General features: G+C 32.9%; 1 protein-coding gene across 3 annotated transcripts in view; it reads right to left on the reverse strand.

The window, feature by feature from the left end:
* TLL1 (tolloid like 1) overlaps positions 1-17,638 on the reverse strand; it is a 175,847-nt gene that overhangs the window by 25,395 nt on the left and 132,814 nt on the right. For all 3 annotated transcript variants that reach the window (XM_019650600.1, XM_019650598.1, XM_019650599.1), the window contains 4 exons: positions 13,490-13,685; positions 11,691-11,816; positions 9,106-9,266; positions 6,251-6,431 (listed from right to left, as the gene is read on the reverse strand). In XM_019650600.1, the coding sequence (XP_019506145.1) occupies positions 6,251-6,431; positions 9,106-9,266; positions 11,691-11,816; positions 13,490-13,685 (664 nt within the window). The remainder of the gene's footprint in view (positions 1-6,250; positions 6,432-9,105; positions 9,267-11,690; positions 11,817-13,489; positions 13,686-17,638) is intronic.

A 17,638-nucleotide genomic window follows, 5' to 3' on the forward strand; every position in this document is an offset into this window, starting at 1 on the left:
TACTTAAAATTTTCTAGATGGTTTATATCTTGCAGACAAAAAAAGCTATTTAAGTTCATTCTTTCGGTTGTCTAAGGAGTAGTCAATGCAGGGTGGTTTTTTAAACAACAGGTGATTAAATAGAAGTAAATAAACTATTCCAATTACGGTGAATGCAATTTCAGATTATCTATATTGATGAGAAATAGCATCATAAAAGGCAAATTCCACAAATATAATCTAGACTTCTTATGTATGAAAAGCTCATCAAACCAGGGGATAAAAGCTATTAGCAAACATGATTATCTTTTTACTTTCTCTTTCTTCTATCAGGACATAAACTACAAATATTTTGAACAATGAAAACCCAAAGGAGAGAAGGGGGGAAGATGCTGAGTTTTAAGTATTCCTCAGAATGTCTGCATAACAAATTTAATCATTGAGAATTCTATCAATAATTCATTTGAAATTTTCTAGCATTTTCATAGTATAGGAACAAATATTTCTGAATAGTTTTTATTAGTGAGAGAAATAAACTTTTTGTTGGGTAGAAATAAAAACATTTATTTTCTGCAGTTGTAAATTAACCTCCTTCATTGGATTGGACAGATCTGCTTTCCATTCCTTCATGTTAGATGACAGAAAGGTCCATTATTAGGGACAAAAAGAGGTGGCATTTTCCCATCAGAGGCCGCACAGTGTCTCTGAGACTATCAGAGGCCATCAGTCTATGAATAATACATACTGGGCGGAACTGAAGTGGCAACCTGTATTGAGTTCTTGCAAGATTTAAAAATAAAAATGTTCTCTTTGCAGAAAGCTTCCCTGTCTGTAGGAAAAAGAAGGGTCCATGCACCACAACAGAAGCATATATGAGCAGATAAATACCCAGTAAATGCTCAAATATAAAAATAAACAGACCCATGCATGCTCACGCGTAGACACATGCACACATACGCTTTCATTCATGTGTACACACATACATGGCACACACAGGTTTCAACACAAAACTATCCAATAAATAATTACCTTCAAAAAGAACTAAGAAACTCTACTGAGAGCTACGATAGACAATTTACTCTTGCAAAAATATGCAAATATTTAAGTATTGCTAATAATAAAACTTGGAACAGGATTCAAAATCGTAGGGGAGTTTTAATTGTGTTCTTATTTGAAAATTAGTCACACTAATACTTAAAGGTTTTTAAGAATAATATCAAGTTGTATTTCTTTTAAAAATATCTACGGCCATTCCATGAGTGAAACTGTGTACAAGAGAAACAATGTAAAGAAATATCTGTGTATGGTGAACGTGGATAAGGAACATATCAATTGAAATTACTTAAATTTAGAAATAGAAAAATTACACAAATCATTTTATCTGACTCCTATATTTATTATAGACAAAAATAAAATGGGAATCAGGAAACCTGGTTTTCATTCCATTTCCACCACTAAGCAAAGTCACTAGGTCCATCAGTAATAGATCACATTCCCATTAAAGTTATCCATGAAGAAGACTGCTTTTGAGGTTTATTCTTCAAATTCTGTGTTCTCGCTATTGCAGAAGTCAGAATTGAGTCTGCGCTAACAGAGGGTTGCCTAAGGAAGGTAGAATGTCTATGCTCAACTCTCGTTGTCTGAAGTCACTGTTATATAATTCCTAAATAATGAATGTTACAATTAAAATTTTAAAATCGCGTCAATTTCCCAAAGGTGGCTGTTTTTACATAAGTAAAGTCTTACAAATATTTCCTTTAAGTTTTAACCCATATAAAGAAAAAGAACTTTGTTCTGAGTAGAATACAGTTAACTTTGCAAATTTGTATACTTGGGTTCAAATACAACAACATATAAAATTAAGTTTTGTTTTACTATCATATAAAGTAGTTACTGTTAATCTGAAAACAAACCTTATTCAGTCCAAGAAAATGACAGTAATATGTTGTTGGACCAGATATCTTGTATAAAATTCTTATGCCACCATATTCTGAATGAGCTCAAAATCGAATAGACATATAATTCTAAATTGTGTCCAAATAACTTTAATAGTCCTAATATCCTTATTTGCTTTGATATTACTTCATTATATTGCTGCTTTTTTTTTTAAGATTTTATTTGGGAATTGGAGGAGGGGAACAGTGTTGGGAAATCAGGGAAGGGGAACACACAAGTTGCTGTCCTTTTTTGTTCTTCAGTCTAGTTGTGGAGGATGTCGCCTCACTGGCTCATGTTGGTAGCTCACCGGGCCATTGGACGGCCGCTCACGGTGGCTCATAGCAGCTCACAACAGCTGCCAGCCAGCCCCACTGCAACCTACACCATCGCTGGTAACTCACGGCAGCCCAGCTCCAGGTCGAGCTGTTGTTCACCATCTTAGCTGTAGAGGATACAGCATCACTGGCCCTCATGTGGGATCCGAACTGGGGCCCTGCTGCTCAGAGCTGGCATCCCAAGCCAACTCTTAACAAACGTGCTACTCGGCTGTCCCTGTACTGCTTTTTAAATGTAACTTAAAATCAGTATAGTATATGACACTTTGATTTTCATAGAGGAGCTTATAGATTTTCTGCTGTATAATATAATAACTTCTAAACTTTCAAGCTATAGCATTTTTCATGACTAATTTAAGATATTAAATCAGAATTCATATGTGATGATTTCTTACTCTTGCAAACATGGAAGTGACAGAAATCAATATTAATTTTTCTGTTAAGTTCTTAGTCATACTGACAATTTCATTTTTTAGGTCTATAAAGTGCCTACTTACAATTAAAGACTATGCAAAAATAACTAAAATCTCTATATGATTCTTTATGAAATAATTTATAAATAGTTTATTTCACTGTATACTGTACATTAAAAATCTAAATATATTTCCTTGTCTTTTTTCCCTTGGTGCATCACTTAGCAGCAAGAAAGCTAGAATTTACTTCTAAATAGCTGTCCTCTCCAAATAATATAGAATCACCTATTATCAAATAGTATTTATCTTTTTACTGAATTCCTTGATAATTATTCTTAGAAAAATAATGTGAAAAGTTAGCTGAACATGTTGTATTCCTCACTATGTTTTCGTAAATTCATAACCAATTCTAAAATTTTTAGAACAACACTGGTTACAAACAGAACCATGTAAGGCTAAGTCTTTATAAAATAGCTCTTGATTAAAGGATATGATAGAGTAACATAATTATTCAATTGTCTATGGTAAGATATAAGTTACCTACAAAAGTTAAAACTATAAAATTTAACTCAAAATCCTATTAATATCATTAACTTGAATTACTATTTATTAACTAATAAATAGATGAATTGAAAATTTTCTTTACTCTCAAATATTAAATTGTATTAGGTAATGTTTGCAAATCTATAATATTTGGGGTAACAGATAGGTAGAAATATGATATGTATTTTTCTCCTAAAGCTATTTTTGTATTGAAATCAGATGACAACAGAGAAATTGTAGAAACACTATAATACACCAACTCTCCATCTTAACACAAACATTCCTGGCATTTTTATACAGCAGCTTTCAGGTTTGCTACCACCTACATGCTTAGCTTATACAGTGCATAGATAGATTTATATCTAGATTTCCATTAATATTTTATCTATGCAACTTTTTACACCATGGAATCATTCAATTACTTTTATCATTAAATTAACACATGCTTATATATTAGTACACTTCAAGCTTTATTAGAACTCTAAAATATTTTCAATTTGAATAGAACCTATCTATGAAAATGGGTAATCTTTTGTAAATTATGATTTTGTAAGGTGATCCTAACTAGGACATTAAGTAATCTAAGTCCTTATGTGTTGCCCCTTCTCGATAGTGCCACACCAGCTCTTTATGACAAATATCATGTTTTAATCTTCCCTCTCCCTGGGCAAATGTCTCCCCCAGGAAATTAAGTGTGAACTAGATCTAATACTGATCTTGAACCACAGTGTTTTAAACATGAATCTGAACAACTGCCAAGACTTTTCAATGCATCAAAAAGAAAACACTGAAAGTTTATACTTAATGATAATTGCCTTAAACTTTACAAATAATAATATAATAAGTGAAAAGTGTACCTGCTGTTTTTCAGGTCACAACTATGTTGAGGGTAGCATATAACCAATGCTGTTTGCAAAGGACATGATCAGTTTATGGTGAAGACAAACCAAGACAAGTGGGGATTTAAATGCTTGGTGACACTGAGCGGTTTACTTAACTCCTCAGCTGCTTCAGCTGCCAAATGAATACAGCAATGAGAATGTTACAGCCTTATTGTGATTATTAAAGCAGTAATATGAGTATGTGCCTGCATACTAAGCTCTCAAAATGGCAGCTGTAATATGACCATTTGAAGTTTACTTTCCCCTTGAACTTCATTGTTGTTCAGTGCACTTAACTACCTACATGCCATTAAACAATTTAGGCTGGACTCTATGAAAATGAAGTATTGTCACCTAGTTGACTTATAATTGTTTAATATAGCATTGATAAATACTAACAGCAGAGATGGTTTCCTAAAATGATCTGATCAGTAAATGCTATTTACAGCAAATGAACCATTATCAGCTTAAGCACTACCAAGGTACTCAGATAATTTTACAATTATACAACTACATAGAGATAGGAATAAAGACTTTGTATTCTCATGGAGAACACGGGTGCTGTTCTAAACAGCATCTTCTGAACCTGCTTCCATATCTATAAGAATTAAAGTAGCATGCCTTATATTTCAACAGTATTCTCCTAAAGACACAAACAAATAACCTGTCTATATGTTTTGGTAACACGTCCCTGACCAAAAATATCAGAGAGTGAATTTTAAATATTCTGGGTAACTTTACATTTAATCATACTTTGTCACCAGTATATGTAGCATGTTCCTTTGGAAAAAGTATTATCACATAAAATATATAACTAATTTAAAGATAAAATGATCCTGCATATTATTAATATTATGATAAAGTATATTTACTTTATAATTTAAATTTTAAAATAAATATTTAGGTGGCTCTAAGATAAGAAGCCCTATCTTTAACCATTGGAAACCTGAAATTTGTAAATACATGATATTTATAAAATAGTGAAGTCTTCCTTTCAGTGAAATAGTATATTAAAATTCTACTTTGAATAACATAAATCTTAAATGAATGCCTGAGCATTTTTAAAAGGCAATTAAATCTGGGAGAAGGACGGGAATGAGAACCAGCGAACCCAGATCCATTGTATTTTGAACGTACTTTTATATATGACTTGGCCCTCAGTGGAGCTTGTGAACCATTAACTTCAATTACACTGAAACCCCAAACAAACCCTGGGCATTGTAAATCTCATTAATTTTAAACACATGGGGACTGGAATAAATGGACTTTGAATTAACTCAATCCAAATTACCTAATATTAAAACATAATTGGAATTCAGTTGCTTTAAATTGCTTGCCAGTCTGAAAGGCAGAATAGATTGCTACACTAAGGTTTATTACAATTTTATCTATTTTTAAAATTGCGCAATATTTTTATAAGGTACGAAATTGGGATAAGAAGGGAATGTCACTGATGTTTATGTATTTTCTTAAAATGTCATAACCTTTTATCAAATTTCAGCTCTTTGAGAGGAAAATTTTACTGAGTTCATTAAACTAAACATTAAATTCCAAATATGTAAGTGTAAACTGCTAAATATATCTGATAGTATATTATTTTTAGTATAAAATGATAATTTCCATAGCTCTAGGTCTTTTTCTGCAACCATTTCTATAGTGGTGAGGAAAAGTATGATTTTAATATCAGCTAATAACAAGAATGAAAACATAAGAGAAACAAGAAATATGTAGCTAAATAGAAAGAGTAAAAAATATACTACTAAAATGAGACTACATATTCCAAAACCAATGATAAATTATTCTGAAAATGTATGCCAGTTTTTGAAAGTTTGGTATCATTATCTCAATCCACTAGTAAAGAGTAAAGTCACTGTATGAAAATATTATTATAGTTTCATGTTATTTGTGCTTGCCTCTATAATATTTGATTAGTTTTTTATCAGATCTAAGTATTCAGCAGCTACATTTCAACAGGGCCCCTTTATTAGCATCCTAAATTTAAGTGAAAAAAATTGTTCACCTAGGATAAATGTTCATGCATTCGACGTACCTCCAAGTTTCAGTGACAGAAAACTATGAAAAATGGATAACATATGATTTATGACAATACATCTTAAAAATCCATAATATAGATATGCATGCAGCATGTGAATACTAATACCTGAAAAGAAATGTGCTTTGAAGCCCTTCTTGGATACGGTATTGTCAGATTTGAATTCAATTCTCATATTGTTGAACTGGGATGTGATCACTTCAGGCACTTCAGCACCACAAAATCTGCCATGCAATTTCGACTCAGAGGAAAGACCACTCCAGATCTCCACATAATCATATTTGCAAACCTAGAAAAAACATGGGTATTATAGTCACCAGGTTTGAAAGTACCAAATGATTGACATTCATTTTTGAAAAGTGTATCATGTATTTCCCTCTCTACTTCTGGGGTAGTCAAACCAGAATTAACAGGTAAAGGAAAAAAAATCAAGGAAAGGGTCCAACCATGAGGCAGAAGTCAAGAAAGACAGATTTGAGAAGAATTTTGTTCTGAATATCTCCGAGAGAGAGATACAATTGTCTGCTTGCTTTTGTGTTTACAGCATACATTTTCTTTTTTCCCCAAAAAATACAGTTAAGGAGAACCGAGATGACTATCTGTTAACAGGATGGCACTGATTGTCACAAGAAGAATAGCAGTTGCTGCTTTTAAAAAAATATTTAAATGTCTAAATTTTCAGTAGGAACTGTGAAAGCAATTGTCCTGTACTCTTATTTAATGCTGACAACAATTAAAGCAACCATGAGCAATGGAAATGATCCTTTCTATTGTAAAGATGAGAAAACTGAGGTTCAGAAATGTTACATGTCCAAAATTATACAGATAATACATGGTGATTAACAGCGTGGAGTTTGGCTTGGTCCAGACCTGCCTCCCAGAAACACTTCATTCGAATCCGAACAGCACCATCAGGAACTTTCAAAACAAGGCAGACACTTGGTGTATAATAAAAAGAATCCTTTGCCTTTCAAATTTATCAAACTGATAGTTCTTAATTTTTTTTTGAGTTGCTAGGTACTGTGAAGTTACTGGGTAGCATTGCCACAGGATTGCAAATAGGAATTCTATACAGTGCAATGGAGGCAGGAGTTTATGCTAAAAGGAAGTAGACCCATTCTGATTTACATGTAATGCACCAACACCACCAAAATGGAAGAAGCTAAGTGAATGCCAGGTAGTCTTAAGCATTTCTGTGGCTACTAAGAGATGTTTCCGTAACATATTGTAAAGTTCCGACAGGGCACCTTCTGAACACGACCTGCATGAACGCCCTTATTGCCTAAATGTGTAATTAGCAAGTCTAACAATGCATGTGATTGAACCCTGGGGCATGATCTGTGCTTCAATATGTCAACTCAAATTACTGGTTCTTGTGATATTAATTAGGTGATAAATTAGCAAAACATTGCTAGGAAAAATGAAAAAAGTTCTCTTTCTACCTTGTTACTGCAATTGTTTAGCGGAGGCTCTGATCTAGAATAGAAGAATGTTACCAAGGCAAAACTAGTTTGACATTGACTTTTCTTTTGTATATCAATATAATGAATAAAATAATGAAGTGTTAGCTTAACTCAATAGTCTATAAGTCAAGTTTTTGTTCATGACTTTATTTTAAATAGCTAAGACATCAACCTATGAATATACACAGGATTTTGTAACAGCCTTCCACACAGCAACATCATTATAAGTTTAAGAAATACAATTAGACTTGTTTGTAAAGGGTCCTTCCATGAATAAAGATCACTACCATGAGAAGCTGCTTTGGGAACACAGTGCTCCATTTATTTAAAACCATCTACTCTCCTTCCTCCTCAATATAAGCATCTAACCTTCTTAGGAACATCTCTCAATTAATGAATCGAAATGTCATAGCTGCCACAACTAATAGCTTGAGGGAAAACTGAGCGAGTAGAAGTCATTCGACACAGAGTTCATATCAAGCCACAGAAGGTAAGGAGGTTCCCATTTGCAAAAAGTGTCCTATGAAAGCTTTTTTTAAAATACCATAAAAATTATTTTCTTCATTTCAAACTTTCCCAAATTTCCAATTATATTAAATGAAAACTATGTTCCATGTGGATAAAATATGTTAGAAATATAAAGTGTAGTCTTTCCTATCATAAAACTTACACATGATATAAAGATCTCAAAATGTCCATTAAGCTCTATCTAAAATTCTACATTTCTCTGAAATATGTAAGTTCATCACATTTCAGGCTTTAATTTCCTTTAAGGAAACACAAAAGTCAGCAACTTCTTTTTACCTCAAAGCCATTAGTAAGAGATTTAAAAATGTACAGAAGCACCTTTCAAATAAATGAGTTCACTTGTTTAAATGTGGTCACGTAACCGAAAACTGTACTAAAGTAAGCTTTTGTAAAAGAAAGATAGCATCAACTAAATCCACCGTTTACTGAAGTTAAAGCATTAATCTTTATTTGTGAACCATAAGCACGTTAAAAATAAAAAACTACTTATATGATAAAAATATACCTATTTCCATAAGTAAAATATATCAGGTTCTCCCAAACGAATATTTTTGTTAAGACTCAACCAAGAGATTTTTCTCTTGAAAAGTCTATGTGACATGAAGCTGACCTTATTTTCATCATAGTTATTTAATAAATCAAAAAATGCTGTATATTAATACACTAGGTAAAATCTCCTCAGGGTAATTTTCAGTCTCCCAGAAACAGTTGAAAATATAATCCAATGTCAACAGGAATTACAAGCAACTGCAGAAATGAGCAGCAGAGCAAAGAAAGACTTTGTGTACACTATTGTATCACTGCAAGTCTTTCTTCCTCTCTCTCTCCCTCCCTCACTCCCTCCCTTCCCCTGCTCTCTCCCCCTCTCTCCCTCCCCTCTTTCCTTCCTTCTTTCCTTTTCTATTTTTAGTTTACCAGTTTCCCTTCAGGAATTCCCAAAACACGGTACAAAAAAAATTATTGTTCACTTACTTCATTGCCCTCCAATTCAAAAAACTCAAACTTCATAGAAATTCTGTACTGGGTTGGTGCCACCACTTGCCACACACAGTTTTTATTAGGAGGGTACTCCTTGGGCCAGCCTGGGGTGGTGATGGTGCCATTAAGTTTGGTAAGAAGTCCTCCACAAGCCGCTAGGAGGAAAGAAATGGAAAAGGTTTTCCTTTAACAAAGTCATCCGCTTCTTAGCACCTTCCCATTGTAACCAAATATCTCAACATTAAATGTCAACCATCTTCCAGATTTTTCAAAACCAAGACAGCTGAAATCTCTGGTTCCTTAAGTTTTTAGTGCGACTATTTTAACAAACTAATCCCATTTATAAACTGTCAGTTTGTAGCTTTGGAGTCAAGCAAATTATGGCTGTACCACAACGTTTTAGATCACTTTAACGTTAGGTGAGTAATATAAAGAAAATTGGGCGTTGATTTTCTTATCTTTTAAATGGGCATAATAATTTCTACACGATATGGTTATTGTGAGAACTAATGAAAAGGTACATGTAAAGCACAATAAACTCTGATGCAGTGAGACCCAAATCAATTGTTTATTTCTTTAAACACTTTTTTTCCCTCAAGGCAAGTAACTCGTAGAGTTGCTTCAGCTCGCAGGAAAGATGAACTATAGTAAAGTGATATAAAACTATAATAACGTAGTTGTTATTCCGAAATCTCCCATTTAACAACTGGTTTTCTTTTCCTGTTGGATGATCTATTTAAAATAGATACTGTTTTTTTTGTTGGTTTTTTTGTTTGGTTGGGGTTTTTTTGGTGTATTTTTTTTTATTAGTTTCACATGTACAAAACAGTGTAATAGACATTTACACCCCTCACAAAGTGATAACAACCCTCCTCCAATCTACTACCCCTCTGACATCATACATAGCTGTTCTCTAATCTGTACTCCACATCCTGTGACGATTAAAAGAGGTACTGTTTATGTCACCTCTTATTGATAGGGAGCTTAGCAAAATCAGGGTATCCAAAAACAAGCTAAGTGAAAAGAATATATATCATACACAGTTTATAATTAATTCATAGGGAAATCAAGAGTTACCTAAAGTCGCTCTCTAATTGCCTCTGTGTGTGTGTGTGAGTGTGTAAGCATATTTATAAATATACTATAAGTGTATTTATAAATATAAAAAACTACCTGCACTTTCATGTTCATCACTTTTTGGTAAATTATTATGAAGTATATTATTTATTTCTAGGAGCTACACAATAATAATAATAGTCATGTTACTCTATATTGTCTGATCTACAATGTCCTCTGCTTTCAAAATACTGCATTTTTTTAATAATTGTGTCTATTTTATTCAGTATAGGAAGCAGATCTGTAGTTTAATAGATAGGATGGAGAATTTTGCCAAATAAAAGAGTTTAAACTTTTAAGAAGAAAAAGGGAGTCTCTGATTTTTTTTAAAAAATATGTCAATTAGGATGTGACATTTACTCATTTAAGAAATAATGCTTCCACCTTTGCCACTTATCATGACCTCTATTATAGATACAGTAGAGAACAAGGTGCTCATGCCTAGGAAACATACATTTTTGTGAGAAACACCAAAAGTAACCTAAATAAATACATAAATATAAATGTTAAGTTGCTACAAGATCTACGAAAATGATTTTGGCAGAAATTTTTAGAGGGAACACATGAGGAGTAGAATGGAGGAAGTTAGATCAGTCCTTCTGTTTTGTCTGTAATTTAGGTATGGGGCCTGTAATATTGGGTCGTTGGAAAAGTCATGACTCATTTTTGCATTGAAAAACATAGAAAAATACGTCATGACTTTCCCGACGACCCAGTAGGATGGAGCACAGGTAAAGAGTAAGCTTTAAATTCTAAAGAAAGAGACCATAGGATATGGTAAAATAGATAAATAAATAAATAAATTAATTAATTATTTAATTATTTATTTAATTAAACCACTGTACAAGATGTCTCATCTTAGAATTACACAGAAAATGTTGAAAATGGGACAAAATGTCTTTGTTTATGAGTCTTTTATTAATAAAATGCATTTAATTCCTGCTTTATATCTGACTGTGCTAAATGCTAGACATATAAAGATGATTCAGATTCAGGACTCTGCAGTTTAAAAAGGCAGACACACGCATAAATTATGTTAAAAAATGATTAAAATAAATGATAGATGAATGGATGGATAGATTAAAATCTAGGTCCAGATAGAGATAAAAATAGAAAACATACAGATAAGATAGATTATGATAGATTGATGGATGATAGGTACATATGTAGATAGATAACATAAATAATTGTCCTGGTTGATAACCAAAGAAGGAAATGACTTATATTGTAACAAGAACCCAGTTTTAGTTTCACATTAACTGTGGCTATCAATTGATTCTTACTAGGTGAAGAAAGAAATTACTATAGAGAAGAGGGGAGGGGAGAGCAGGGGAGGGGAGGGGACGGGAGAGGAGGGGAGGAGAGAGGAGAGGAAGGTAAGAATGAGAATGAGACTATAATAAAGGAAAAGAATAGGGCAGAGGGACTCGGGCAGGGAACGTCAAGGGAAAATCCAGTCATACCTTCACAGCTCCTTTTGTCAGGTCCCAGTTCATAGCCAGGCTCACACGCACACTGGTAACTGCCCAGCGTGTTCAGACATCGCTGCTCGCATCCTCCACGGTCAGGTTTGGCGCACTCGTCTTCCTCTATAAAGATGGTGAGAGTTAGAGAATGACACGAGTATTTTGTTTTTATATACTGAGATGTAAAATTTTTTCAAACCATGATGAGCTTAATAGCTTTGAATGAAATTGAGACAATTAATAGCTTCAACAAAGGAACAGGAATAATTTGCAAGCCCTTAAATACATGAAAAACAAGAACTCATGTCACTGCAACCTAAGAATGTATAACAACCAAGAGAAGTGCTGGAAACCTACCAAAGATCATCTTATCTCAGTATGGTTCTATCTGAATTTAAGGTCAAAGAGAATTAATAAAACCTAGAGGTTTTTTCAGAATGAAACAGAAAAAGCTCCTGATAAAAAAGCAGCTTCACCTGTTGATTTCATAGTACAGCTTGCTAGATGGCCTGGAAAAATGCTTTTAAAGACATGGATTATGGTGAATATAAACTAAAGAGAAAAAAACCAGAAACTTACTAGATCTCTTTAAATTTAAAGCATTCAGTGTTTTTACATAAACATGTTAACCCAGAAAATACAACAATTCCACATTTTTGTAAATGTATATACTATTTTAATTGTATGAAAACATGAAAATTATATATGAATTATAAATATGAAAAATACATAGAAACATATATGACAAGGTACTCCATAACCTCAATCTTTAGGTATAACCTATTGTGAGTTGGGAAATTATGCATCAAAAAAATACTAAGCATTTTTGATTACCAAATATATAAACATCACATGAGAAAATCTTGATAGCATGTTTCTTATACCATAAAATACAACACATAGAGAAGATTTAAAGCATGTAAATGTTCATTTTCATAAAAACTTTCACTATGTATAGTAAAAGTGCCAAGGTTCTCTGACTTTTAATTCATATGATGAATACTTAACTCTTAGAGAAAATCTATTATACTGTTCTTTAAATAATGAAAATGGTAGATATTAATCATGCTAAATTTTGACATACACAACTGATTCCATCACTTATCCTATAAAAATCAGTATAGAGAAATTTTTTTTGTCTTCCCATAAAAGAATTTTATTCTATACTAACACACATAACATAGGGTACTACGAATTTTCTAAATGCATATTTGAAATTACTACTTACACTAAAATAGTTTTCTTTTTACTTCAGTAATACACACCAAATATGGGACATGAAAACAAACTAAAATTTAGTTAGGTTATTCAAAATTAAGGCTGATCAGTAATAACTCTTTGATAAAAATACATTTTAGGTATCAGATCGGTATTAACTCTTTGTCAAAAAAAGAAAAAAAACATTTCCAATGTAGCAGGAGCCATTCTGTAATGAGTGGCTGGGAAATGCTGCTAGCTGGAAATAAACTGATAAACTACACATCAGTAAACCCTTTTCTGGTTATGAATCCTTTGTTGCCTATTATCGTAACTATTTTCTCCCTTTATGGATTTTGCTATTTTGTCTATTTCATTTTAAAAAATGGTATAATATCCTCATGGGGTTCCTACCCTGTGCTACAAAGTTCAAATTTTCAGTATTTTACCAATAACCTTTTCCATCAAAACCCACCAAAAATACCCTTAGGAACAGTGCCTACTTCAACTTTCAATCAAACTTCACTCTAGTTGTCCACTAAAGCAAAGTTAACTATCACATTTATCCCTGACAAAGAAAAGCTCCTATTTCGAATTACCTTTAAAAAAATTGGCAGCAAACCCTGCTTTGTTCACAGTTCCATCAGAAACAAACTTCATCCACAAGGTATGGGAGGTGGACCTGATATCTTCAGGTTTATCATAACCGCAGAAACGCCCAATCAACGGGCTATTTTCATTGGCTCCATCTCGAACTTCCAAGTAGTCATAGGCGCAGTTGTCATGTCTTTCAATCTTAAGGAGTAAAAATATGTGAACATACATCTCATTCATAGATAAAACAATTTCTACAGAAAGGTCATTATGTATTCTCTGCGCCATAGTACTGACATGGTCATATAACAAATTCCTTATTAAATGAGAGCATTTCTTGCAAGTGTGCATGATAAGACCTACAGTGCCCATGAATAAAGGACATGTTATTCTGGTAGATAGGGCGAGAGAGAATAAATCCATGGATCAGTGCAACTACATGTATCTGAATCAAGTTGTGACTCTTTGGAAAATAAAACTGAAAAAAAAATCCATATTTAAAATAATCATTAAAAGTCTGAGCTATATTATGCTTATAAGCAATGTAAAATTGCTCAGCAAATCATTATAAAATTATTGATCATAGATCATCCAGTAAACTATTATTTTATTCATAGAGAAGCTGAATTCAAATTCTATGGATGAATATTGCACTGATTTAGGTTATAAATATATTTTTGAAGGAAAAATATGATGGTATGAGATCATATTACTTCCTAGTCTATGAAATTCCTTACCCCCAGTTAGCATAGCTGCATGCAGAAGGAACACTCTGTTGGAGAATCAAGGTACCATGGCTTGTTTAGATGACCTTTTTACCTTGACACACTTTCATCAATCCATATTAGCTGGCAGAACTCAATCTTTCTCCTTAAACAACTAAATGCAAATATTAGATCAGACAATTGGCCAATGAAACTTTATGGAGAACTGCAAATCCATGGACCTGTTTTTACCCTGAACTACTTCTAAAGGCAACTGGCTTTAAAATTTTTGATATAGTTTCTAAATAAAATTCTTGCTTTTGATTTTTTTAATAGAAAATAGGCACTAGCCCTGAAGACTTAAGAGAATCAACTGCTTATTAGACATTTGAAGCTAGAAAAACCATGAAAAGTATCACATCTTGTCATCTATTACTCAACATACATTTCAATAATATATGGAACTCTGTTACATAACCAATGTCAGGGGAAATGCTCATTCCATGGAACTGCAACAGAACACACAAAACTGCTGGTATAATTGGTTGAAGAATCTGTTTCCTGATTTATCAAAACATTAACAGTGATAGTCTTCACAGCAGGTAGGATAAGGACAAACAGAAAAAAATAGATTTTGAAGTACAGATTCAAAACTAAGAACTACATTTGCTGCTTTCTTTTTTCCAATCACAATCAGGATTAATTCATTCCTTCAACAAATAGTCAGTGCCTATCCTGTGCCAGGCTGTCTTCTCACCGCCTGGTATGCATCATTTAGCAAAATGTTATAGCAGAGCCTTGCTTCCCTGAAGTTTAGATGCTACTGGTGGGTAGAGAGCAAAGGAACAAAAAATAGGAAAAAGTAATTTAATCATAAAACATTAGAAACTAATAAATACTATGGAAAAACATAAAGTGAAACAAAATAAGAAGAGAAGGAGGTTGAGAGGCATGAAGATCGCTCCACCAGGCTCAGTGAGTTTGATTCATAAATCCAGACTTTTTCTTAAAAATGTATTCTTTCTGTGTGTAGAATTGCAGAAATGAAGGGAGAATATTTAATACAAAGACCATCTCATTTTTAAAGCACATTTTTTAAACGGTAGCTATTTATTAATAAATAGAGAGATGGTGAGGGAGGGCTAGCAGTGGCACTAGTAACTTAGTCACCAGGGATGACAAGGCCAATATGACAAGGTATGTGCCACCTTCTCTTATTATTTAATATACTCCTTTAAAAACAAAGTTCTCAAAATAAATAAATAAATAAATAAATAAATAAAATAAAAGGTCTCTATATATAGGAGATCATTTCCAGATGGCCAAAGGCTGTTCTTCAAAGAGAATATGAAATAATATCTATAACTCTCGATATATAGGGCTTGATAAAAGAATAAGCAACACTGAACCAGTGACAAAACTGTAGAGAAAAATAACCGAAGGTCTCAGCAAGCCATCCTCTCACCTGCTTAGAGCAGCACAGAATGAACTGCTCTTGATTCATGAGTCATATTGGATGAGGGAGGAAAGCAAGATTTAGAAGAGGAAAGGAAGAGAAGAGACATGATGAAGAAAGAAGCTCCTTGTAGAAAATCAATTATTAGAAATAAGATTGTAGTGCATCGTATGCGAAGCCATGGTAGAATGAAAATTAAGTTTAGTTGAAAAGGGCTTTTTAATTACTACTTTGAGGAGATTAAATCACTTTTATAAATTACAGTACTAACAAGGGAGAACACAAAACAGACTATTGAAAAGAAAACAAAAATTTTATATTTCATCGATGATTAAGAAGAAGTAGAAAAATGGATATTTCCCTGTAAATAAAACTCACTCTATCCTTTTAAGAGATATAAAATAGATCATTTTAATTTTTAATTTACAGTATATTCACTGGTTACTTAGTCAAAATTGCAGTTTAAATATTTTATATGACACAAAAGGATTATTCCATGGGTAAAATGCATAACAATGATCAACTTTGGGATTAATTCAGTACCTATGTATGAGTTACATATTACTTACATATTAAATATTATGCACATGGTATTAGGAGAAACACAGTAGAAATATATACACTATTCTTACAGAGTAAATGCACAGTTAGTGAATTGCTTAGAAAATAAAATGTGCCTCATATATACAATTTATGATATTTAAACATGCATTATCCATTCACATAACAATCCTAGATAGCTTATCAATGACCTCAATGATCTTTTTATTTATTTTCCCAGTTTAATTGCATTAATCCTAACTGCAGTGCCAGCACAATGAATCTGTAGTATTGGTGTTAATTATGTCTCAACGACCTCCCTATAGGAGTAATGATCGTGGGCAGAAATGAAAGTTTGAGTTATTTTATTCATGTAATTTGTGTAACTTTTTCTCTAGCTGTATAAATTACTTCACAATTAATATACAGAATAGATAGAAATAAATATGGTTGAAGCTAAAAAGTGGGCAAGTCCATTGATGCTATCCAGTAACCTTAAGCTCCATGAGAAAAAGAACACCAATGATTTATAAAAACAAGGAAACCAAATAAGAAAACTCCATTTCTTCTTGAGTGACAGCATGGACACAGTTCATAGATCTGGGCCCTGAATGTAACGTCATGCACAATTACACATATAATAAATTTGTTTTGATAATGATGATGTTAATTTATTACAGACTTTAAGGTAATTGGAGCATAAACCATGCACAAATGTGGCAAGGTTATCATAATGTAAACAGATAACATGTACATGGAGACTACAGTGAAAGCGATAGCTCTGAACATTTTTAGAAAACTGACATTTAAGTGATATTAGAAGTAGATGCAAATACACAGAAAAGGAAGAACAAGTACAAAGATTAGCCAGAAGGGATTATTCTTACATTTCATTACTAAGTGGGGACTCATGCCTTTACTGCCAGATTAGAGAGGAAGCATGAAAAAGCCAAGTGATTTCTGTTTAGCAAGAACTTAAAATCAACTAAAGGTAACCTAAAGCAGCCAGCTTCTCTTTCTAAAACTGCCAACTGGTGCAGTGCTTTGTAGTCAGTGTATGTAAGTGAACTCTAAACATTGAAAGAAAGCCAGCCCTGGAGCAAGGGCCCATGCCTAGGCATAGGACCCATTCACACACTTTGTTTGCCTCCATTTTATAAACAAATTTCCAAATAAATGTAACATTGCAAAACATCTACTGCAGTACCTAGTTATTTGTAGAAAGCTCTGAAAACTTCAAAATTTCTAGATAATAGTTTCAATAAATGCTTTCCCATGCTCCCTGAAACATTAAAAATAGAATTACCATGTGATTCAGCAACCCCATGTCTAGGTATAGACCAAAAAAATGAAAGCAGGGTCTCAATGAGATATTTATAGACCCATGTTTATAGCAGCATTGTTCAGTGAAATAGCCAAAATGTGGAATCAATCCAAATGTCCATCAATGGATG

Source organism: Hipposideros armiger, unplaced genomic scaffold (genome assembly GCF_001890085.2).
Source record: "Hipposideros armiger isolate ML-2016 unplaced genomic scaffold, ASM189008v1 scaffold_142, whole genome shotgun sequence".
Taxonomy (NCBI): domain Eukaryota; kingdom Metazoa; phylum Chordata; class Mammalia; order Chiroptera; family Hipposideridae; genus Hipposideros; species Hipposideros armiger.